The sequence below is a fragment of the Sclerotinia sclerotiorum genome, genomic scaffold, assembly GCF_000146945.2.
Source record: "Sclerotinia sclerotiorum 1980 UF-70 scaffold_5 genomic scaffold, whole genome shotgun sequence".
NCBI lineage: Eukaryota > Fungi > Ascomycota > Leotiomycetes > Helotiales > Sclerotiniaceae > Sclerotinia > Sclerotinia sclerotiorum.
In genome coordinates, this window is record NW_001820831.1 from 445850 (window position 1) to 469318 (window position 23469).

At 41.8% G+C, this 23469-nt stretch overlaps 12 protein-coding genes across 12 annotated transcripts; 4 read left to right on the top strand and 8 right to left on the bottom strand.

Annotated features, from left to right (window-relative positions):
- Positions 1-418: 418 nt before the first annotated feature.
- On the bottom strand, positions 419-1719 carry SS1G_04157 (hypothetical protein; the record flags this gene model as incomplete). Its single annotated transcript, XM_001594300.1, has 2 exons — positions 419-736; positions 787-1719. 2 exons carry the CDS (start codon positions 1717-1719, stop codon positions 419-421), a joined length of 1251 nt encoding a protein of 416 aa, XP_001594350.1.
- A 327-nt stretch (positions 1720-2046) lies between these two features.
- SS1G_04158 (hypothetical protein) lies at positions 2047-3899 on the top strand (the record flags this gene model as incomplete). The annotated part of the gene is made up of 5 exons (XM_001594301.1): positions 2047-2077; positions 2161-2357; positions 2434-2453; positions 3033-3578; positions 3857-3899. The coding sequence occupies 5 exons, from the start codon at positions 2047-2049 to the stop codon at positions 3897-3899; spliced, it is 837 nt and encodes a 278-aa protein (XP_001594351.1).
- A 628-nt stretch (positions 3900-4527) lies between these two features.
- On the bottom strand, positions 4528-4998 carry SS1G_04159 (predicted protein; the record flags this gene model as incomplete). Its single annotated transcript, XM_001594302.1, has 1 exon — positions 4528-4998. The coding sequence occupies one exon, from the start codon at positions 4996-4998 to the stop codon at positions 4528-4530; it is 471 nt and encodes a 156-aa protein (XP_001594352.1).
- Positions 4999-6038: 1040 nt separating this feature from the next.
- On the top strand, positions 6039-7328 carry SS1G_04160 (isocitrate dehydrogenase subunit 1, mitochondrial precursor; the record flags this gene model as incomplete). The annotated part of the gene is made up of 3 exons (XM_001594303.1): positions 6039-6071; positions 6170-7185; positions 7241-7328. 3 exons carry the CDS (start codon positions 6039-6041, stop codon positions 7326-7328), a joined length of 1137 nt encoding a protein of 378 aa, XP_001594353.1.
- An 879-nt stretch (positions 7329-8207) lies between these two features.
- Positions 8208-9115, bottom strand: SS1G_04161 (hypothetical protein; the record flags this gene model as incomplete). The annotated part of the gene is made up of 2 exons (XM_001594304.1): positions 8208-9030; positions 9093-9115. The coding sequence occupies 2 exons, from the start codon at positions 9113-9115 to the stop codon at positions 8208-8210; spliced, it is 846 nt and encodes a 281-aa protein (XP_001594354.1).
- A 349-nt stretch (positions 9116-9464) lies between these two features.
- Positions 9465-10289, top strand: SS1G_04162 (hypothetical protein; the record flags this gene model as incomplete). The annotated part of the gene is made up of 3 exons (XM_001594305.1): positions 9465-9534; positions 9647-9880; positions 9955-10289. 3 exons carry the CDS (start codon positions 9465-9467, stop codon positions 10287-10289), a joined length of 639 nt encoding a protein of 212 aa, XP_001594355.1.
- Positions 10290-10682: 393 nt separating this feature from the next.
- Positions 10683-11307, bottom strand: SS1G_04163 (predicted protein; the record flags this gene model as incomplete). The annotated part of the gene is made up of 3 exons (XM_001594306.1): positions 10683-10878; positions 11033-11145; positions 11200-11307. 3 exons carry the CDS (start codon positions 11305-11307, stop codon positions 10683-10685), a joined length of 417 nt encoding a protein of 138 aa, XP_001594356.1.
- A 312-nt stretch (positions 11308-11619) lies between these two features.
- On the top strand, positions 11620-12876 carry SS1G_04164 (hypothetical protein; the record flags this gene model as incomplete). The annotated part of the gene is made up of 3 exons (XM_001594307.1): positions 11620-11642; positions 11719-12772; positions 12850-12876. 3 exons carry the CDS (start codon positions 11620-11622, stop codon positions 12874-12876), a joined length of 1104 nt encoding a protein of 367 aa, XP_001594357.1.
- Positions 12877-13984: 1108 nt separating this feature from the next.
- Positions 13985-14827, bottom strand: SS1G_04165 (hypothetical protein; the record flags this gene model as incomplete). Its single annotated transcript, XM_001594308.1, has 2 exons — positions 13985-14247; positions 14401-14827. 2 exons carry the CDS (start codon positions 14825-14827, stop codon positions 13985-13987), a joined length of 690 nt encoding a protein of 229 aa, XP_001594358.1.
- Positions 14828-17676: 2849 nt separating this feature from the next.
- On the bottom strand, positions 17677-17784 carry SS1G_04166 (predicted protein; the record flags this gene model as incomplete). The annotated part of the gene is made up of 1 exon (XM_001594309.1): positions 17677-17784. One exon carries the CDS (start codon positions 17782-17784, stop codon positions 17677-17679), a length of 108 nt encoding a protein of 35 aa, XP_001594359.1.
- Positions 17785-19228: 1444 nt separating this feature from the next.
- SS1G_04167 (predicted protein) lies at positions 19229-20008 on the bottom strand (the record flags this gene model as incomplete). Its single annotated transcript, XM_001594310.1, has 2 exons — positions 19229-19585; positions 19649-20008. The coding sequence occupies 2 exons, from the start codon at positions 20006-20008 to the stop codon at positions 19229-19231; spliced, it is 717 nt and encodes a 238-aa protein (XP_001594360.1).
- A 1940-nt stretch (positions 20009-21948) lies between these two features.
- Positions 21949-23411, bottom strand: SS1G_04168 (hypothetical protein; the record flags this gene model as incomplete). The annotated part of the gene is made up of 2 exons (XM_001594311.1): positions 21949-22026; positions 22089-23411. The coding sequence occupies 2 exons, from the start codon at positions 23409-23411 to the stop codon at positions 21949-21951; spliced, it is 1401 nt and encodes a 466-aa protein (XP_001594361.1).
- Between the last annotated feature and the right edge of the window lie 58 nt (positions 23412-23469).

The window sequence follows — 23469 nt, forward strand, 5'->3', positions numbered from 1 at the left end:
ACAATAAACGCATGGGAAAAGTCAAGTGTCGAAGAATGAACGTGGAGTTCATACCACCTAACATCATAAGGATATCGATAAGAATGCCTATAGAAATCAGGTGCTTATTGAAGCTTGAAAATTGTGTATATTCAAAGCACTCGCTTGAGCGGTTGACATCACATTCGGCATTCCAGTTTAAACATAATATCTCATGCATTTGGTTGTATCTTTCAATCATAGGGCATTTAAATTTTTACACAGAAATGGTTCATTAGACTTGACTGTGAAAGGCTGACGTCATGAAGGTAGGATAGTCATCAGAAATGAAAAATCTGGAAAGAGTGCTCAGCGCAAAATCCAAGAGGCAGTAAATGATGTAACTTGATCGCCTTCCAGGAACTTGTGACAGAATACATTTCATTGTAAATTACACAGGTCATATTGCCTCAGCACGTGGGCCTCGACCAGTCCAACCAGTTTTGTTTGATTCCATTAGCCCCCGAGACTTAAATTCTTCCCTAATGACCTTCAATCTTCCAACATTTCGTTCCTTATCTACTGGCGTAATGCGTTTTCTGAATACACTAACGTTTGGTAAGGATAGTAGTTCTTCATTTTGTTTTAAGGCTTTGTTCAGGGTTGGAGGTTTGGGCGGGGTGATGAGATGTTGCAAGAGCTTTTCTGCCGTACTGGAGGAGCTGATAACATTGTCGGGTATTCTTTTACCTATTAGTTGCATTGTGCGTTTTACAACCTGTAAATCATTAGCAAGTGCCCTATCAAATACTTCATGATATGACCTACAGCAAATTTGACCGCTGGGTCTTCGAGAGAGATTTGTAGCCACGAATTTCCCCAAGGTGCGGCCTGTGCCTTAGCCTTGGTCTTCAACGGGTCCACCGGTGAACGGTCCGCTGTAACATCTTCCTCTGATTCAGTAGGAACTCCCTTCTCCGTAGTATCATTAATCTTTGGTGTAGGCCCTGGATGCAAGGGATCTACCGGTGACCTATCGGCAGCAAAATCTTCTTCAGACTGGGTAGGCGAACCCTTTTCTGTGGTTTCGTCAATCGAGGAAGTTGCAACAAGGCGAGCTTTACGTCTTTGTTTGCCTTTTTTGGGGGGCGCCAATGATTTGATTATCTGTTCTAAGGAACCATTTCCTGGGAACTGTAGGATAGCACCCGATCCCGAAGGATTGATTTGTACATTCCCAGTAAAATCTTCACTAGGCTCAGTCTGGGAAATTTCCGACAAAGGTCTTCTAGCTTGTTTTAGGGCGAAAACTTCGACAATAGCACGATGTAATGCTGTCGCCGCTTCTACAGAATCTTTGATCTTTGGAATGAAAAGTTTGTATGGATAGTTGGAATCCAGCTCAGCGCCCCAAGATCCTTCGTAGCCACCAATCGTTTCTAACCCTAATCCATTCTCTGCTGGTTCATAATCGTAGGCATCCTCAGCTGATATTCTCTCCTTCCTTTCAAACTCTGGTTCCCTTTCTTGTGCTGATAGCTGACTAGGGCCAGTATAGGGATCTGAAGATGTGGAGGGGCCTTGCTTGAACAGGCTTCGTCGCACTCGCTCCCCAAGTGATTCTTTGTCTGCCCGTAAAGAAGTCGAGAATGAAGAGGTCTGGTTTTTGCATGCTGAGCAACGGTATGTATTTGAATTTTGTGAGATAGGCCGGGTACGTATGAGGCCAATTGACCTATCTATTCTTGTTATTCGACGCATTGTATGTGGATTGTTTGCTGGAAGTGAAATGAGGCTCTTTAGATATCTCTTTGAGCTTGAACTTTTTGGATCGAAACGAGCTAGTCTGTAAAGGCACTAGCGTATTTCGATTCCCACCTAGAATCTATGACTGGGGAAGAGCTTCATCTTATCGCCTTATGATTGTGGTAAACAACTTCAATGGGATATCAATTGTGACAAATCGAGACACCTTTTTCGTTGGATGATGCGATCAACTTTTCTCTTGCGCATTAACAGATATTTCACCAATATATGAGTAACCTAAGTACCAATTCAAAGCGCTTGACACATCCCTAAATAACAAAAATGAGGGGCATATACTTCTTGCTTATATTGTGTACGTTAGTTCTTTCAACAGTAGCAGCTTGTAAGTATATGTCACATATTGTTGATTTCTCTAACCACTAATTGTCTATACAGCACCTCCATCTTTTTGCAAATGTACCTGCTTTACGAATAGCACCATCATTCCCTTGTCTTCTCATTCAAGCTCTTCATCTGATAAATCAGACTCGAAACACGACTCCCGTGCTCCAGCAGCGACATGTACTATGTGCAATCGCGCATTCTGTCTCGCTCAGCGACTACCGATATGTAAAGAGGCCGAAGAGAAAGATGTATTTACAACATGCTTTCAGCGAGATAGCAGAAAGGATCAGATCGTAGTCCTGACATTCATTGCTGGTACTTTAGGCTTGCTTGGTTGGGCAGCGGTGAGAAAAGTTGTTGATAAAAGAAAAGGCTTAAACGTTGGAATTGGGGACGCGCAAGCAGGATATACTCCCGTTGGAGTTAGATGATCACACCGTCGGTAGATCAAAACGTCGAGGAGAACTACTTAAGTATGCATAGTTTGAGGGAAGAAGGCATTTTCCTTCAACATTTGCCATATTTTCAAATATTTTTGGCTTGTGACGGATTCAGCATACGAAAAAAAGTGCCAGGTGCCAATTGCCAATATATTTCGATCATATGAAAACGGCCTTGAACGATACAATCAAGACCCAACGCAGACATTGAATCCTCACATCGGCCTTTTCAACCCATCTGGCGTGGAAAGTACGATTTTGAAGCTTTTGCTCATGGACTGGATCCCAGACAGACTGGGAAGGAACAATGGGAAGCACTCAATTCATGAATACCGTGTTCTTTCAATTCAAGACTTGCACACACTATACTTCACATCCAAACACCATCCATTCACCATCATCATATCGAATAATTATACATTTTTGGCCTCTTCCTTTTCACTTAAGCTTTGCATCTAATACCCCGTACTCGGTTGCATCCAGAACTCTCCAACACGGCCGAAATATGTCAGAGCAGTTTCCCGTCGAACCGTTCATATATTTTATCGAAAGATTTCGCGCTGCGATGGTGGCTCTGCTGCAAGGAATCGTTCCCCTAGACTCTCTTTTGGAGTCTGTGGATAAAATCATATGGCACGCACTTAGAGAGAACAAGCAGGATTATACCAGTATTATTTTGCAGGCAGTATTCCAAACCATGGGTGTTTCCCAGGAGCAGAAAAATAGGTTTATTCGGCATGCCGGATGGGCCAACCATATGTGGAACGTGAATGGCACATATCATAACTCTCGCGAAGCTGTTAAATTTTCACCCACCAAGCCCATTTATCAAAGCGATTCATGGCACCAAAGGCAGGAAGATTCTTTGGAAAACTGGACGAGACCTTTTGCTGTTCAGCATAACAACATCGAGCAAAGACAACTAGCATATCTCTCCAACACTGTTCCACAACCACATAACAGTTATTTGGAAACGGGGAAATATCCGAAGCACCTCCACTGCGCAGTCACACCGGAGGTTGCAGCGATGTATGTTTCTGAGGTCACAGAGACTCCCCCATCAAATTCATCAAGCCCTCTATCCCACACGATTAAATCGAGCGTATCAAGGCATACACGTGAGCAGGATGGATTGGAACGGACAAGTGAGCTCAAGCAAAGTCCCCAGCGAGGAATTCTCAAAGAACCCCACTGTTCTGTACATTGGAAAGAAACACCAAGTCCGAAGGAATCTAGCAATTTATTCAACCGTGGCCATAATAGAGTTCTTGAGACAGTTAATCATGCAAAGCCTCGAAAGGATTCAGTTCTACAACAAGAGCAAATACTACCCAATCCATTTCGCAATGACCTGTGCAATTCTTCAGGGATAATCGATCCACATCTCATATTCCTTGACGTCCAATACAAAAGGCCTAAATCAACACAAGTTAATGGTCGTGAAGAGCTTTGGTAGCCAGCAGAAATGGTGCATCGACTTATCCAAATTACAAGGCACCAACTCATATATCTTTCTCGGCAATCAATGAACGATATACAACCTGGAATCATTTTTATTCCACATTACACCTTGTTAACAGATTCCGGACCTCCCATTACTAAGCCTTCAACATCAACTTTCCCCGACAACTATGTCGGTCTATCTTCGTCCATGTCAGATCTGTCCGCCTGGAAGAATTTGATCCGCACCAGTGGAACGGCTCATGAGGCGTCACAGGCCTATCTTGCCAACTACAGCAATATTTCAAGGAAGATAGAAAGGCTTTGGTTATCTTTCAATTTCTCATGTAGCAAGAGTGATTGTTGATTGGTGTTGGTTTCATATTTAAAGGTTGGCACAACCCGTGGGAGGAAACATTGAGGTGTTTTATGGAGAAGTATCAATAATCTTATTTTTTTAGTTGCTTTCGCAGGTGGAGCATGGGCTTATAAATCATCATGTTTGTCGTTTCAGCACCTTGTGTCCTTCCTGACGTGCCTAACTTCGCTCATCCAGCGGCACCTCCTCGCCCGCCGCCTCTTTTCTAGCCTCCCAATCTGTGATAGCAAGCATACACCATTCCAGTCTTTTCTTCCTTCTGTCCTCATCACTCACTGCTTTCTTAACCCGGTTGTTTGTTGTCGCCGTGATATAATCGGTAGATTGATGATACTCCGGCTCACACTCTGGACATCCATACCCTGCATTTATGACTGTGCGTTTGAGTATCGATGCGCAAAGTGTGGTTTGAGATTTTTGTTGGGAATCCAGTGGAGGAGGAAGTGATAGATTATGGATTTCCTGCGGACAAGTCGCTATGGTTTGGTTGGATGAAGTGAAAGAGCTCGCACCAGAGGATTTAGATGGGATGATGCGAGTTGCGTGGTGAAGAGATGTTGTAACGTGGTGACATGTTTGATAATAGGTGTTGACTAATTCGCAGGTACATGTTTTGGATGCAGTTGTCATGTTTGGGTGGTTAATTTCTTGAAATCTCTTATGGATTTGTAGAGATTAGGCTCTGTACTGTTATTATTCTGATAGCTGGTCAAAGAATCGATCATGTCCGTTTTCGGGAAATTCTGGGACTGCATTAGATTCGTTTGGTTGATGGGAACAATGCCTTTGTGAATATGGTTTTTCTGCTTTTGGCTACTTTGTTCTCGAATCTGTATTTTTATATTCATGGAGAAGATGATAGAGACTCTAATGATATGATTTGGGATGAGAATTAATTAACCCCCTTTTAACCACATCGAATACTTTGTAACATTGTATGTCTCTAGTACTGTTTTTAATAAATCAGGTAATTTATTAGAGAGCATCATTATCCCATGTTGACCGACGAGAGAGATTGTTAGAGGAAGGTTACCTTGTCTACATTAAATTCCGCCCATGTGCATATGCACAGAGGCCTTGTGCACAAGGTCTCAGATTACCCCTCGATGAAAAAGGTAACTATTATTATGAAATATACTTCCTAAGTAGCTATGAGATGCAGGCGATGTGACACCGGTAGTACAGAATATTGAAATTCTAATGAAATCCAAAGCAGTCCTAGAGCGAAGCCAAAAGAGCCTCCATGGCAGTGGCCTAGCGGAGCGTCATACAGACAGGAGGGGACATTTGATTGATGGTATTCATGCATTGCCCATCATTCTTAGTGCATAGCGCGAAATCTCAACCTCCGAAGGTCAATTAATGTGAAGTTCAAATTTCTATATAATAGAATATAAAATCTTACATCTGATAATATTCATGAATTATATATCTTTTTTTAAACTCACATATTTCCGAAGGTCGAATAAAGTGAAACAAAAAAAGAAAGTGAAGCGTGAAATTCCGCTCCGTGATAAACCGATTCCACAAGCCGTTTCCTAATTAGGCAAAGGCTGATTATCTCCAGCCGGGTTAAACTTCTACCTTTTCACGGGTATTCTGACCTACTGAATATTTACGGCTTTCTTAACACAACCTACCAAAATTCTTCAATATTCTCTAATTTCAAGATGCTGGCAAGAAACTCCGTCAGGTCGGCGCAAGTATGTGAATTTGTTAAAGAATTCTCAATTGCATATTCTTAGTTCCAACTCATTTCTGTGTCTATGTCTGTCACAAGCTAATATTAACTTCTTATCAGAGTCTTTTGCGAACCGCTCACGTCGCTCCCACTAGAACCTTCGCAACTGTTCAATCCGACATTTTCAAGCCTACAAAGTATGGTGGAAAATATACTGTTACTTTAATTCCTGGTGATGGTATTGGAGCCGAGGTTGCCGAGTCCGTAAAGACAATTTTCAAAGCAGACAATGTGCCAGTCGAGTGGGAACAGGTTGATGTGTCTGGTGTTGAGACAGGAGACAAACACTCCGAGGATCTTTTCCGGGAGTCAATAGCATCCTTGAAGAGAAATAAGCTTGGTCTTAAGGGTATCTTGCACACTCCTGTCGAGAGATCCGGTCACCAATCTTTCAACGTCGCACTTAGACAAGAACTCGATATTTACGCATCCATCGTCCTCATCAAGAATATTCCAGGTTACAAGACTCGCCACGAGAATGTCGATCTCTGCATTATTCGTGAGAACACTGAGGGAGAATACTCTGGATTAGAACATCAATCTGTTCCAGGTGTTGTTGAATCTCTCAAGATCATTACCCGCGCCAAGTCTGAGAGAATTGCGAAATTCGCATTCAGCTTTGCTCTTGCCAACAACCGCAAAAAGGTTACCTGTATCCACAAGGCCAACATCATGAAGCTTGCCGATGGTCTTTTCCGTAAAACCTTCAACGATGTTGCTAAGGACTACCCCACTTTGGAGACCAACGATATGATTGTCGACAATGCGTCTATGCAATGTGTATCCCGACCACAACAATTCGATGTCATGGTTATGCCTAACTTGTATGGAGGAATTTTGTCCAACGTTGGTGCTGCTTTGGTCGGTGGTCCAGGTCTTGTTCCTGGATGCAACATGGGACGTGAGGTTGCTGTTTTCGAGCCTGGTTGCCGTCACGTTGGTTTGGATATCAAGGGCAAGGACCAAGCTAACCCAACTGCTATGCTCCTCTCTGGTTCCATGCTTTTGAGACATCTTGGTCTTGATGACCATGCTAACAGAATTTCCAAGGCTGTCTACGATGTTATTGCTGAAGGGTAAGAGATACCGAAATCCCGAGTTACAAGTCTACATAAACTAATATTTTTATAGAGCCGTAAGAACCCGTGATATGGGCGGAAACAGCTCAACTAACCAGTTCACCCGTGCTGTTTTGGATAAGATGGAGTCGGCTGCATAAATTGTGGATAGACTGTAAAAAGAATACCCTAGATATGGATGGAGGTGTAGATTAACGGGTTGAAGTGCATACAAAATTCATTATATCCACAATTTTACTTTGACTTTGGGGTGATTCCTTGTCATTTTTATTGTATTTTTTCCTATACATACGAAGCTATCAAACTGTTTGAGGTGATTTTCATTTCAGAAAACAGAACTATTCCACGTCTATTTTTTGATGCGACTCGGAAGCTTTTCGCTCATACCTAGTATAGGTCTGAAATTCCGTTTCTCCTCTCTCCAATCTCTTCTAACCCCTCTTCCACTGCAAATCTTTCTCAGAAATGCAACAGGGATTTCAACCATCCCAAAACCAAATTTAAGCTCTCAACGCGGGAAGGGGAGAGGTGAACTGGCGACAAAAAGCTTTTGAGCCCAGTGGGCCACGGGAGTTTTGGCATTCACTCCTCTCCCTTCCCTCCTCCCCGCCCAGTAACAAGAATTAATCAAAGAAACTGACGCTCCGCTGGCCCTCCGGGGACCACTGCCGTGGTGGCAGGCTAGAGGCTAGAGGATAGATAGTAAGATTTTAGTCTTTCTAGAATCTGGAAGGGATAGGATATTTGCGTACTTCGTCGTTAATTATGTTGGTATGTTGGTATGTGTAGAGACTTATACTAGGCGAGCCAAAAGAGATTTGTTGAAGGTAAGATTTTGGAGGGATTCGATGTTGTTCGTAAATATGAAGTGCGTAGTATTGTTCATTTGGAGTTTGTTATTACATAAATATACTCTTTCATTTGTGTTCAAACTGATATCATTAATAAACACTCCATATCCCATCTCCCCAACGCCATTGCATGCATATACACACACGAATTTCCCCATACCAAACCTTCTAAAAAGCAATGTTTCTTTTCCTACCCGTGTATTTACTCGAATTCTTGACCACTTTTCCTTTCCTCTCCATCTGTTCCTTCTTCCCCAAAATCCATGCCTTACTACCCTTCTTGACCTCTTTCCTGCCCTTCTCTCTATGCTTCCTCCTCGCATCCAATACATCCACTCCATCCATTCCCTTAACTATTCCCGTAATATCCCCATTACTAGTCTCCACATCACCCCCTCCAACCGTCAAAACCAAATACAACTTCGCATTTTTCGTCCCCGGATCATCCTCCAATATTCCCGCCCCAAAACCCGCTTTAATAGCAGCCCCAGTAATCATAGTTCTCTGCTGATCATTCTTCGGATAAAACTGACAAACTGCTCTTCCGCCTCTCTTCAACGAAGCATATAATCCACCAAAAAACCTCGAAAGTCGACCCTCGCTAGACACTTCGCTACTTTCCGCATTACACAACCATTGAATCGCACTAATACTAATCGCAGCATCGAAACTTCCCGCTCGGAATGGTACTCCCTGTCCTATATCGCTTAACATTAAATCGCCCTCGACGTCGCGCTGTAATGCTATGTCTAACATTGATGCGCTGATGTCCATCCCGACCCAGATATGGGGACCGCCTTCTTCTTCGGGGACCGCGGAGAGGATTTCGCCTGAGAGGCCGGAACCGCAGCCGATGTCGAGGAGGAGAGAGGGTGTTTTTAGATCGAGCAGTTCGAGGGCTCGGTTGGTCATGCTGGCTTGGATATTTTGGATTCGGGAGGACGTTGTGTATTTGCGCGCTTCGGTGTCATTGTAGTGGAGGTCTGGGGGGCTGTAGATGTGTTAGGAGGGAATGGTGGTTGTCGCATTGTGTTGAGAGGACGGGAATCTTACAGTGTATCTTCTGGGCGAGACATTTTTGCGAGGAGTGGTTGTGGTTACTTTTCTTTGGATTCTTATTTGTACAAGTGTTAAGTGTCGTTCCCCGAGGTTCAATGCTTGATTTCCTGGTAGTAAAATATGAATTGAGTCGTCACACAAATTTCTCAAATTCTTAATTCTCGATCCAAATCAAAGCGTGCGTGCGATAAGAAGATAAAAAATTCTAGTACTTGTACTACCAAATAAAAATATAGTGCCGAATATTAGCCGACAAAATATCTGGGGTAGGTAAAGAACAGCTAACTAGAACCCCTCCTATCCGCAACTTTCCTTTGAAGAAACAATATGCAGTTCCCATAACATTACATTGCCAGTTTTATCATCATGTGGATCTTACCTATTGTCGGATATCTGGGGGTTGCGGTCGGCTTTGGTTTCCTGACTACTGCTATTGGTAAGTTATATCTATGTTGAAGCTTGGGTTCTAGGGACGCGTCTCCGGATTTTATGGGAAATGTTATGTTATGGTATTTTGGTATTGATGCTAATTGTAATATATGCTATAGCTTCAGGATTATACTATCTCTCCGAGCTCGTCGAAGAACACACGGTTATGGCAAAGCGTTTCTTGACACGAATGATATATGCGATTATTGGGCTCCAGACCCTTCTATGCGTAATCGATGGATTTAGTTTTAAACTAAGCGTCATGAGTATTCTTTCTCATTTGGTCTACTTGGGGAATATGAGGAAATTCCCCGTAGTTCATTTGAGTAATCCTCTATTCCTCATCTCATGCGGTATGCTCTCCTCCCTTTGTTCGCAAACGCAAAAACTAGACGGAATTCTAATAGCCAAGTAGCTCTGGTATTAGTAAATCACTATCTCTGGTTCCGCCATTTCGCAGCTGGTCCTATTAGAACCCCTACTTCCATTTACGATACGTCCGGATATCCGGATTTTACGCAAATAGCTTCGTATTTCGGGTTGTGTGTATGGTTGACGCCGTTTGCACTTTTTGTGTCGTTGTCTGCGAGTGATAATGTGTTGCCGACGATGGGGAGCGAGGAACCGAGTATGCCGGAGGGATCGGGGAAAGTAAAGGGGAAGAGAGAGGGAATTGCGAAAGTTATTATTGATTCGGTTAGGAATGGGATCGCGGAATTGGGCAGGATTGCTGGGTTCTGGAAGGAGGATAGGGGGTTTTGATGGCAAGGTGCCTTTCAATTGTATAATAGCATAGCTGAGATACCAGGTTGCGGCATGAGGAATTGTATGATTTATGGTTGGACTTTGCAAAAGGAGTTTGGGAAGCAGTTGGGTTGCGTAAGCTTGTGAATTTTTATCAATTTTAAATATTGTACTGTGCTAATAATGTGCAATATAATAAATCAGCAAGCTCTCTAGGGTATCTTCCGACCAGTTTCCCGAACCAGTTCTCCATCTCTATATGCCCAACGCCCTGAAATAAGTATATGTCCTACAAGTGAGTATGTGTATAGCAATAATGGATAGCAATGTTTAGATGTTATATGTAGTTTTTCTCCTATGACAATATCAGTAAGTACTCTCAAGAAATTGGAACACAGAACACACGAATCTTCAAGTAGCAGACTGGGCATCGGCAAGACTCCTCATAGCATCCAAACGACCAAGGAGAACAGCATTCAATTCTCGAACCATGATCAAAGTGCTGCCCTCGATGACTGCCATGCTGTCGAGAATCTGACGTTCAAGATCTTGACGCCTGGTGTTAAGGGTGGAGAGTTGTTTCCATTGAGCCTTTTGAATTTTGCTTCTATATCATCGTTAATGAAAGGTATAAGAAATCTGCGTATGAAACCAAAACAAGAGTTTGAAAGCTTGAAAGTACAACCAAGAAGACATATTCCATGCAAAATACAAATACAAATAGAAAACCAATATAGCAATTCATCGTTACAGGAACACACCTCTGAGTTTTCCTATTCTCATACAAAACACCAAGCTTCTTCTTGACATCCTTGATGCGCTGAGCCCGCTCATTTTCAATCTTGTTACGCTTTGCATCACGACGTTTTTTCGTCTGGAAATCATCTTGTTAGTTTAGAGAAAAGAGAGAGATGAAAGGAATCAGTACATCGGCCATCATTTGGTTGGCTCTTTGAACAAACTCCATCCCCGTGATTGAATCTTGCGAGGAAACGAGGGACGCTGCGTCGTCGTCCATGTTAAATCGAGGTGACATTATGGATGTATGAGAATGTGAGGTTATAACTTGAAGAAACAAATACTCTTTGCGTGCTGAGATGAGGATGGGAGACTTTTCATGAAGTTGGAGTTTCGAGAATTTTTGAAGTTGAGAATGATGCATCTGAAGTTACAAGCTCCTCAATCCCAGCCAATCAGACACTAGCGCGCCATCCTGGAATCCCTACCCCACTAAAATTAACAGAAAAGTTCCCGACCACTTTTTCGTCGATTTCTCGATATCAGTACCAAAATATCCAAAAGTACTCTTTTTTAATTCTTCACCACCACACCCAATCTTACCGCAAAGATGGGTCTCTCTGCCCCAAAAAAGTATGTTCTCCTTTCTTTATGTCTAAAATCAATCAATTGATTTCTATAATTCACCAACTGACTAACGTTCCTCTAGCAAAATCAAACTTTCTCACGACCCTAATAATACAAAATGGTCTGGCAATACCGACAGTTTCGGCCATCGCATGATGAAATCGCAGGGCTGGACACCTGGCGAGTACCTTGGTGCGAAAGATGCCGCGCACGCCGAATTTCATACCGCAGCAAATGCGTCACATATTCGTGTGGTGATTAAAGATAACAATTTAGGATTGGGTGCGAAAATAGGAAGTGGAGTAGGTCATGGGGAATGTACAGGTTTGGACGTCTTTCAAAATTTACTGGGGAGATTAAATGGAAAGGAAGAGGCGGAGATAGAAAAGGAACAGAAAGGGAGGGAGGATTTGAAGAGGGCCATTTATGCGGAGAGAAAGTGGGGGAGTATTAGATTTGTGAGGGGAGGTGTGTTGGTTGGTGATAAGATTCAGGATTTAATCGATGGAGAGAAGGAGAGAGTTAAGGCTTTGAAGAAGGGAAAGACAGCAGAGAGCAGTAGCGATGACAGTGATTCTAGTTCAGATGAGGAAGAAGAGGAGAAATCCCCGGAACCTGTTACCGAGAAGAAGAAGTCATCGAAACGAAAGAGAGAGGAGCAGGAAGAGGAAGAGAAGACATCCAGCAAGAAAAGTAAAAAGGACAAGAAGAGCAAGAAGAGGAAGAGTGAGGATGAGGACGACAAAGACAAAAGCGAGTCGAAAAAGTCGAAAAAGTCCAAGAAAGATCGCAAATCAAAGTCGAAATCTACTTCCGAATCAGAAACCGAAACTCTAGACGAGGCCGCCATAAAAGCACGCAAGAAGGAAAAGAAAGAGAAGAAACGAAGAGAAAAAGAAGCAGCGACAGCAGGCGCAGATACTGAAGAAACAAGCTCTACCTCCAAATCATCCAAAAAGAATTCCAAGAAAGATAAACACAAATCATCCTCCGCATCCGAATCCTCCACCAAAGAAAGCACACCAACAGTCACAGAAAGTAGCGGAAGATCAACGCCGATGGGTATACGTTCGATAAGAGCTCGACATATTGCACAGAAAAGGATGGCTAGTATGGACGTGGCGAGTTTGAACCAGGTTTGTATTTTCATTATCTTTTCCTTCCGGATTAATTACATTTTATACACAAAGCGGTGATGCTAATCCTTCAATAGATTTTCATGATTAAATCGCAGACGTAATAAAAACAATAGAGGATAGACTACCTACTAGACATGGATGAGATAGAAGGAAGGAAGGGATAGTAGAGGAATTGAATTGAAGTCAAGTGAAGGAGAAGCAAAGTTGTAAATATACCAATTTGTTTAAGAATAGTTTCGTGTAGGTGGAAGAGGAGAAGCGGGTATAGTGAGTTGTAAACTACTCTGTATTATTATCTATAGGTACAGACCATTAGAGTCCTGGCAGGATAGTTAATACAACATCAAAATTCTCTACATAACATGTAAGCTTGCTTTAGCAGGCTGATCTAGGTCTAGTCATATCCATGAAACTAAAAGTATATTTACAAAAGTCACACAAACACCGCAAAGGAGATCAATATTGGATTTGATATGTTTTTAATTCATTCTCCTCATGCCGACGTGAAAGTCCACCGAGAACAGCTAGCTAATTTTTCATGTAAAGTACAATTTTGAAAAAAGGAGAAGGTCGGCTGCGTACAGGCTCAAACGCAAAAGTATCCCATCCCATTTCCATTTCGTTTCATTCATGTAAGCAAGCAAGCCATGCCAAATCACCCTGCCCAGATCCCAGTGAAGTACAAGCGCCAGCAACATAAAGGACTTCATTAATCATCATTCTGGATCGTAACTCATCCATCTTCCACCTCACACATCTGCCCGAGAGCCCCAGTCTGCTCAGTCTTCTTCTCTGTATCCTCTTCTCCGTTAAGATATTCTGAAACCTAGCAAGCCTTGTAGCTAGCTCTTGGCACCTCAACCAAGAAGTAAAACAAACTCCGAGAATGACACGTCCAGCGCACACTCTGATATCCGGTCACCTAATCCTATATTCTTCCATTGCTCGCTCTACTCAGAACTGTAAATATTTGTGTTGCTCCCTCATCATGTCTGTTCAAACCCAATTCTGCAATTCCGACATTCCATATCCATATTTATTGAAGCGAAAGCAATTGCAATTGTTTGCTCGATAGTGGGAAAAGAAATTTCTTTGTTCCCCCGAAGACTGACAAAATAGACGCCAAAGACCGAATGATCCGCTCCTGATCATTCTCATGCTCTTGCTGGAGAAGGACAAAAAGAAAATCCGTCTACGAATACACACCACTCAATCCATGTAGAAATCACCCTTCAATATACGTTCTTGGAAGGCATCTGGCTGCTTTCGAGCAGGCTTCGGTGGGGCAGCTGGAGGGATAGCGGAGGTGGGAGGAGATGGCGCATCACCAATGCTCTTAGCCCGCTCATGCATTGGCACATGAAATCGTTGATTGTTCGGGGGAGACGTGGAGATGATAGGACGTTGGGATTGAGAGACTTGACTCTCTGCACGAGATCTAAGCTGCTCGGACCAGTTGAAACCGCCTTCACCTGGACGAGCAGAAGCAAAGTCAGAAGTAGTTCTGGGTTTTGATTGCGTGCTTGCCTGTTGAGACTGAGTTCTTGGTGGGGTTATTCTACCACCACCGTGAGAACCTGCTGGAATGGGGGATAATGTAGAAGTAGTATAAGAAGATGTTCTACCATTTGAGCCTGGGCTACCATTGCCTGTACGAACAGTTCGAAGTGCTTGCGCACCAAATGAGATACGGCGTGTAAAAGGTGTGGTTGGGGTACCTCTGGCAGGTCCCTCTTCATCATCGATCGCACTCTCATCAATGGATTCGGAAGCCGTGGTTGATACACTGCCGCGCCGACCACCGAAAGGAAATGCGGACTGTGAAGGGGATGCGCCTGATAGACCGAGAGTAGAAATTGACACTCGTCGCTTGTGATCTTGATTTGCGGCTGTGCTAATGGGGCCAGGGAAAGGGCCGACCGGAGCTCCGGCAGATGTACTATTTGATCGGAAGATGTTGGTGAAGGTTTGTGCGGTGATGGAACCACGACGAGGTCTAGAAGAAGGGTCGTTGGGAGGTGTAGTGCTACCGTTGTTACTGTTTGAAGACATGACTGCGTTTAGATTGGAGCTGGAAAGGTATGAAAAGTCTTTGGTGGTTTAGTATCACGGCGGTGAAAGTGATGTTGGGCTTGCTGAGCTTTGACGGATATTGAATGAGAGATTCCTAAGATGACCGTAAGCTGCTCTTTCAGCTTCGGAGTACTGGGAAGAAGGTGAAATGTTTGATATGTATGATGTTGAAGGACCCTTTGTCGTTGGAGAAATCGATCTTTCGCTCTACTTCAAATCGGTACAAACGGAGCTATTCCCAGGATTTCTTTGTTCTTCTCGGGTCTTCGGTGAAGTCACCTATTGGTAACTCTTTTTTTATCGCGTGTGGGGTACAATCTTAGTCTTTGATCTTGGTCTTTCGCGTTTGGAATTTGGGGGAAAATGTAAATTTGAGATTCTACGATGGAGGAGTGAAGTTGGTTGTAAAAAGAGAATTCTAAAGAGAGGGAAAGTTTGAAGGTTATGAGGAGTGAAGAAAAATGTAAAATATAAGGTTGGAGTTCTTATGATTCATTTAAATTGAATGATTAAATTGGAAGAGGGAAAGAGGAAAAAGATAACAAACATTCATAGGTAGAAGAAGAGGGGGAGAGAAGAAGGGATCAACTTTTGAGTAGGGGAAGGGAAGGGACCAATGTGATTCACTCCACATCGTTACATGCATCATCCCGGTCTAGCTTCAGATCGCTAAGGCTTTCCCCGCAAACAAAATCATACTAAAACATGAAACCATTCCTCATTCGTATCTGACTTCGTTCTCTGACAAGGAGCTCTGAGAACCTTGAGAAGCAATAGCTCATCAGCTCATTCAAACACTCGGACTTTGGAAATGTTATTAATTGCTAAATATTCTTTGTAAGTCTTGTTGATTGGTTGATTGATTGATTGATTGATTGATTGGCTGACTTATTAATTGATTTATTACACTTCATTATTATCTATCGAATTTCACTACCAGTACTTTGTTGGATTGCATAGAAGAATAATCAGATGATTAATAATAATAGAGAAAAGAGAGAATGCTACAATTTACATTGGATTAACAAAGAAATCATTCCACATCTAGTGCTCCGTATTACTCAACTACCGATGGTGTGGTGGAGAGTGAAACGCCTAGGTAAAGAGGTAGAGGTACCATTGCGTGATTGTATACAAGTACGATTAATCGTATGAATCTTCGTATGAAAAACATTCATTATGAACTTATTCTGTATCCCTCTCGTGCTTTTTGAAGAGGACATGTTTTACCATTCATCACAGCGGCACCGTCCGAAGCTTATAAGGGTATTATTCTACACGCTTCTACTTATTATCGGGGCTTTGCTTAAGATGGTGTATCAAGTTACTATCAACTATCAAGCTACTATCAAGCTACTATCAAGCTACTATCAAGCTACTACCTCGCACTCATCTAAAAAGTTAGATTTAGTTTTGATTCGTTGGCTTGCTTAGTGTTGGAGATTAACAACCACAAAGAAACCATCGAAAACCTTCCAAGCTTGGACAACCTTACACAACCTTACACAACATCTCGACCTCATTCGAGAATTAACAAGAATCGTTCCCTTTTAACTTTTATTCTCCCTCGTATGATTGGTTCCAGATTCCACATCTGCCGCATGGTATCATTTCAAAATTTACAACATATCCTGGTGGAGCCTTCCCCTAGATTTAAGTGGTTCAGGGAAACATCTTTCACTCCAACTCAAGATAATCTTGCATGCATTTGCTGGTTTCTCATGCCAATCCATAGAGATATTCATACGGAGTACATTATTTCATGTGCTTTCCCATGGATCATGATGGATGATGTGTTAAGCTTTCTTCTTAATTTTGGTTGTGCTCTCAGCCCGGTTGTCACCCAAAGAGATATGTGGGAGGGATGACGAACGATCGACAATTCTATAAACACTGAAGAAAGGAGTACGGAGTTTGAAAACACAAGGAGTTATCCCAACTTTTGTTGAAACAATCGACAAGGAAAGCCCAACGTCTTAATTCATATATATCAAATCATCGATCGACTTATTCTGTGAGATCTTCAGGATCTTCAAAAGACCCTCAAGAAGATCGGTGCTAGAATCCGTCAATGATTGCCATTTTTTGAGGCGGAGCGAGAGTTGTGACGACTCAATTGATCCACCTACTCCGTAGAAGCCATTCGAAGTTCGATGGTGTGCGAGCAAAGTTGTCCCAATAACTTGTGCTATGGCTCCTGATTGCATGAACTCAAATCGATAAGCAAAGCTTCCATTTCTGGAATGCAAGCTTTGGATTCCTCGTTTTCTCGTGGTATTTGTGAGCACAAAGGCTGTTCACAATCATCCAATCATTTTTCGGAAGTATGATAAAACTACTTTGTCCTGAGGATCCCTCTTCAAAGGATTCAAATCAAGATGAAGTCATCAAGGTCTTTTCAATTCAATGATCCTAACTATACTGCTGTGATCATTATCATTTCTCGGCGTTCCATTCTGTTCTGTCCGAGCTTGCATAGAAAGAAAGGTTTGCTTTGTGTCTCTCTTACACGTGATCCGATCACCCAATCATCCACATGACCTGACACTAACCCAAGCTTGAGCCGCCTTGAATGTTCTTTGTCTGTTACACATCTTTTTGTCTCCGAAGTTGAACCTAAAAGTTCGCTTACAATTTTCATGCCAAGTGATCCACGTACGCAGACAAGAAAGTTCTTGGAGGGCTCGCTTTGCATGAATCTTGAGACTATCGGCACATGCATCCTAGCTTAACAAGTGGACTTGAGTGCATTATAAAGATAAATAGTCTAGGAATAGAAACTATCGGAATCATTGCATGAGCTCCGTTGGGTCCATAAGCTATAAAAGTTAAGAGCTAACGTCAAGTTCAGGGTTTCCTCGGCGGTACCCCTTCCTCGAGACATGCCAGGTAGTCTTCTTGGTTGATTCTCCCATGCGTCTTGTGTCTTGTGTCATGTTCATATTCATGTAAAGTCTTCATACTCCATTGATATCGACTCGCTTCTAGCACCGAGTCATTCATATAAGTCAGACTAGCTCAACCAAACATTGCTGTGAGTGTGCTGACGATTGCTTGGGAGATAAGAATTCTTATACCCACTTTTCCATACCCCAGAATCATCAAATTATCTACCTCGCGTATTCACACTTTAATTTGTTGACAGAATCCCCACTCTCAATTCCAACACCTAAAAAAGATCACATTGCTCATCGCTGGCTATGTAAAGTTCAAGTGCTTTATCCTACAACTCAGAACGGGACGATATCCCAACCTCGAGTCTACATTGATCTAAATTTATGGTGTCGATAGAATTAGCTTACAGGCTTAAATAAACAGCCTATGACGTTGCCTTCACGACCAGAGACCAGAGCTTACGAAGACGGCTCAAACTTAATATTCAGTCAAATCGCAAGATGTCGTGTCTTACCCCGCATCAATAGTCACTATTTATTTTGAGGCTTCACGCTCTGATCCGAAAACTCAATACTTCTCCTGATTTGCCGGCAGTTACGGTTATTGGAACTGAAATGCGGGGGTGCTGATCTCAGATTTGCCAACCAATTAGTTATGAATCAATTTAGTCTAAACTCAAGTTTTCCATATCATACACAACAAGTCCTTGTCTAGATTTGATGCTAAATCAATCAAGACATCATCATTTTTGATTATAGATCAAAATATTTGAAAGCTTTGGTTGCTCTTCATTTGTTGGTTGTAGAACGGCATTAACAACGGGATTTTCTTAAGAAGTTGTGGTACAGCTCGGTAGTTCAGCCAATATCCATTTTGAAGATAGTAGTCCCTTAGAATCTGTTACATTTTTGTCGAGTGTATGTACTTTTCTACTGGAAACTGTTTGGAATGTACTTGAAATATTTTTATTCCGAACGATGATATGAAAGAAGAATGCTATCTAGTGAGTTAAGAAGAAGGGCAATATCTAATGATCTAAAAGTAAGAGAAATTCCAGTTCACCGCTAAGAACCTCTCTCCACGGAAAGTAATGCTCAGTATCAAATCAGTAGTCGACGAGTATTGACAAGGTAATGTATGAAACTGAAATAGATAGACCGATTACATCAAGAAAATAAAAAATTCCATCACAGGAAGGAAATCACATTCGCATCTGTAAATCGGCCATCGCTTTCCAACACGAAACAAGAACAAAGCTGATATCGGCTGAAGGGGTAGCTAGACACACAACAAGAAGTATCTTATACACAAGGTGTACATTCTTGAGGAGTTTAAACTGAGCTCATTTGTTCTGGGTAACAGCTTTCTCGAGATATTGTATTGTTCAAGTGGACCGAGAGATTTCAAGGAGGGTATAGACAACGCTGCCAAGTCAAAGCGAAAGGTGTCGAAGTTGACACGGGTTGAACTCCAACCATCTCCTTATCAATCTTCACAATCCTCAACCGAAGCTTGAAACTTTCTCTTTTTCGCCGGCGGTGTTTCGACCATTCCATCACTTGAATCTGAACCAAGAATAGCACCATTCGTAACTCCTTCTTGAACCCCAGAAGCAGAATCAAGAAGATATTCCTTAAACTTCAAATCCATAGCTGCATCAGATGCAACCCATTTATCCGACAATTTCCCCTGCGTTGCTACGAATGTTTTCACAACCGCATTCAATGTGTTTATCGCTTGGTTGTGATTCGCACTTCTCTTTTGCCATAATGATTGTATCGATGCTCGTTGGTCTTTCATTCTTGTATTTTCCTCCTTCAAGTTATTGATTTCTTCAGAGAGCTGTAGAATTTTATCGTCGAATTTGTTAGATTGGTTCAATAATTCGGTATCCTTGCTTTTTACTGTTTCAAGTAATTCCCGAATCGTCCTTTTCGCAACTTCATGTTGCTGAATCTCCCTCTCATATCTCAAATCACAAAACTCTACCTTCTCCAATAAATTCCGAATCGTCCTTTTCGAAACCTCATGTTGCCGAACTTCCCTCTCATATTTCAAATCAGCCCGTTCCACCTTCCCCAATAAATTCTGAATCGTCCTCTTCGAAACCTCATGTTCCTTAACTTCCGCCTCATACTTCACTTCTGCTACTTTCACCTCCGCCACCAACTCCTCCACTCTTCCCCTCATCTCCTCCTGCGTATCTAAAATCGCAGTCTCCTGATCTGCATAAAATCTCAATCGCAAACTCAACTCTTCATTCATTTTCAATTTCCACGCTACGATTATTACATGTACTCGCTCTTCTTTACTACCACAGAATGAACATAGAGATTGCACAGCGAGCTTTTCAAGATGAAGTAGTGCTTCGCTTGGTAGTGAGAATTCGAGATAAGAGAGTAGTGTATTGCGAGATTTGGGGTTATTGAGAGTGCGGAGACAGGAATCGGGTGTGGGGGATGAATGGTTGATTTCCCATTGGCAGTTGGTGGGTGTTTTTATGTTGAGGGTTTGGAAGGCATTCCAGAGTTTTATGGGGGGCATTTTTGGTTTTGGTTTTGGCCTTTGAAATTGCTGAATAGATCGACAGAGATATAAATATATATAATTATATTGAGGTAAAAATTGTAATTGGAATTAACTATTGAAGTAATTAAAAGAAGACAAAGGATAAAGTATAAAGGACAAATAAATAAATCGATAATTACTTTATTTTAATCTTTAAACACTTCGATATTATATATATATGTATTAAAACCACACTCACATCACACTTAATCACATTCACAACTGATATAACCTCTCTTCTTGATCTCAAAAATCAGCGAAACAACTACCCCTCCAACCCCTCCAGCTGCAGCTCCCCCACCAAAATTGAAACTCGAAACTCAAAACCCAAAACTAACTGACAAACTAACGAATAAACTGATAAATGTGCAACGAACAAACCAACAAATGGGCAAATGAACAACGCATCATTATTAACCCCTCCGCACACAGCCTCATAGGTAGGTAGCATAATACCCCCTCCTCATTCATAGCCTACCTCTTAACCTCTTAACCTCATTCATAACCTCATAATCAATCTCACAGCCTCATCTCAATAAACTAAACCCAACCACTAATTACGATAGTTACACAATATTTCCAAAAATAAACCAGAAACGTAACTTCATGATGATTCCCATCTAAATCTATACACTAACCATTAAATACCAACCAACCAACCAACCAACCAACCAAAATTCCAAAACACCATGCAAATCACACCAGGTAAGAGTAGGTCACGTTTCAGGCCTTAAGGGGTTAAAGGTACCAAAATACCTCCTGATTTCATGTAGCTATAATAATAAGCATTTCTTTGGATAAGAATAAACGGTATACTAGAGTATAGTATAGTATAGTGGATTTTTGGGTTGTGAGTTCGTTTCGTGTGTATGTATGCAGTGTATATGTGAATGTGAATGTGAATGTGAATGTGAATGTGAATGTGAATGTGAATGTGAATGTGAATGTGAATGTGAATGTGAATGTGAATGTGAATGTGAATGGGAATGATATTGGGATGGGAAGATACGATATGATATGATACGTTATGTCATTAAGGTTAGTTTAGTTAGTATAAGGTTAAGGAGGTTAAGTAAGGTAAGGTAAGGTAAGGTAAGGTAGGATATGTGGGACATGTACTCCGTTTTGTTTCGTCACTTTGTGACTCGGATGAGTATGTATGTATGTAGGTAAGTTATTAATTAACTCAGTCTTTTTGTATGTTAATTGAGGCTTGTAGGTAGGTAGGTAGGTATCTAATAGTTATTCAGTTGTTGACGTGATGCGCGAGGAGTATTTTAACCTAACTTATCTACGTATACGAGGTGAGGGAAAGAATTGGAGAAGAATGAGCTCGAGATGGGATTGGAGGATGTTGGAAAGGAGAATATTCATTTTACTTTAGAGTGTTAAGATGGAGGGGGGGAAGTTTGATGACGATGATATAGGTTACTACGCTTGGTATGTGAAGCTAATGTTAATTAACTTGTTATTTTATATGTCTATGCTACTTGTGATGATTAATACATAATATAATATAAACTCCACATTCTATAGTTAAACGATAATCTTAATTTCTTCCAAAATCTCAAAAATTCATCGTGTTTTTTGCAACTTCTATACTTGGACATGAGACATAGTCATGAATGATATAAACCCTAACTTCTTGCCGCTTGGCATGCATTTAAACTTCCCACGACCGCAAAACACATGACCGGAGACACAGCATATGAAATCTAATTCAAAGTTAGTTAACACATCTCAATCTCACTATTGAATAACAAAATCAAAGACTTACAGCAAGTAACTTAGCAACTTTATGTTGATCCTCCTCACTAGCATCACTAACCTCCACCATTGTAATAAGTTTCACAGCCGAAGGACCCAAAGGCATAAACATCATTGAGAACCAAAGCATTGGATCTTCTCCAACCCAATCCGTATTTTTGGCCAAATAGTAAATGATTCCCGTAGAAATAACCGGCCAAACTGCAAATCTAACAAAAAGAACATATAAAGTCGTAAACCAGGGTGTACCAATAGCTTGTTTACCTTTACCTTTCTCGGTGGTTTTGGTAACGGCTGAGTAGAGTGAAACTCCCGCACCGACAACTGGCAAAGATACGAAGAGAATGCCAATGTTTTCTAATGATGCAGTGAGCCATGCTGTAAAGATTCCTCCGTCGACTGTTTCGTTGAAGAATGAACGGTGGAGAATAGGTGATAGTCCGACGATTGCACCGGCGACGGCACCAAGTAAAGGTGCGTTTAAAAAGTCGTAGAAGAAGAGGAACCACCATCGAACTCGATCACTAAGTTCAAACCAGCGTCTTCTACTAACAATAGAAGAGGGACGTCTCTCGTATACGATAGCTCGATTTGTGTCTCGAGCAGGAGACGATGTTAAAGAAGCCCGTCTCGACGGAAAGAAAGAGTTAGATCTGCTTGAAATTGCTGGCCTATGACGAGGAGATAGAAGATTGGTGTGTTCGGTAGGGAAATGTAATCCTTCACTCTCTTCTTCACTTTCACCCTCCCTATCCTGTTGTACTTGTTCGAGTGCAGATAAAAGATCTTCTTCTTCAGGTGGATCAATTGCGAATTCTGTATCCATCATACGAGGACCGATGGCAAATGTAAGACAGCTTGACAGAACGGAATAAACAAGAAAATATGATTTTGCCTGTTCGACTGGATTATATCCCGTTCCACCATCTTCTAGTAGTAAAGGATTTAAAAGACCTGTTTGATCTAAAGCTTGGATTAACATCAATGGATAACTCGTCGTATTATTGAACATGATAGTTGCGGTAATCCAATCAGGCATCCCGAAAATGAAATGAGCTCCTGCACCGAGTAGAAATGAAATCGTATGTGTTAAGCATGCCCAGATTAGAATAACATTGTAACGATGTCCTCCACCAGCATGTAATTCTCTGCCAATCTTAACAAATTCTAATGCAGGTAGAAAGAATTTGACCGAGATTTTCGACATCATCTTTGCGGAACGGCTATCGAGAAGTTTCATGTATACTGCTAAAGCACCGTAGAATATCACCAGGAGTACCGCCATACTTGCTTGGAAAGCTGCCACGAGGGATACTGTGAGACTGGAGGCCATGGTTCGAGGATTGAACGATGTGAATGAAGAAAACCATGAATGGAAATGGTTTTGTTCT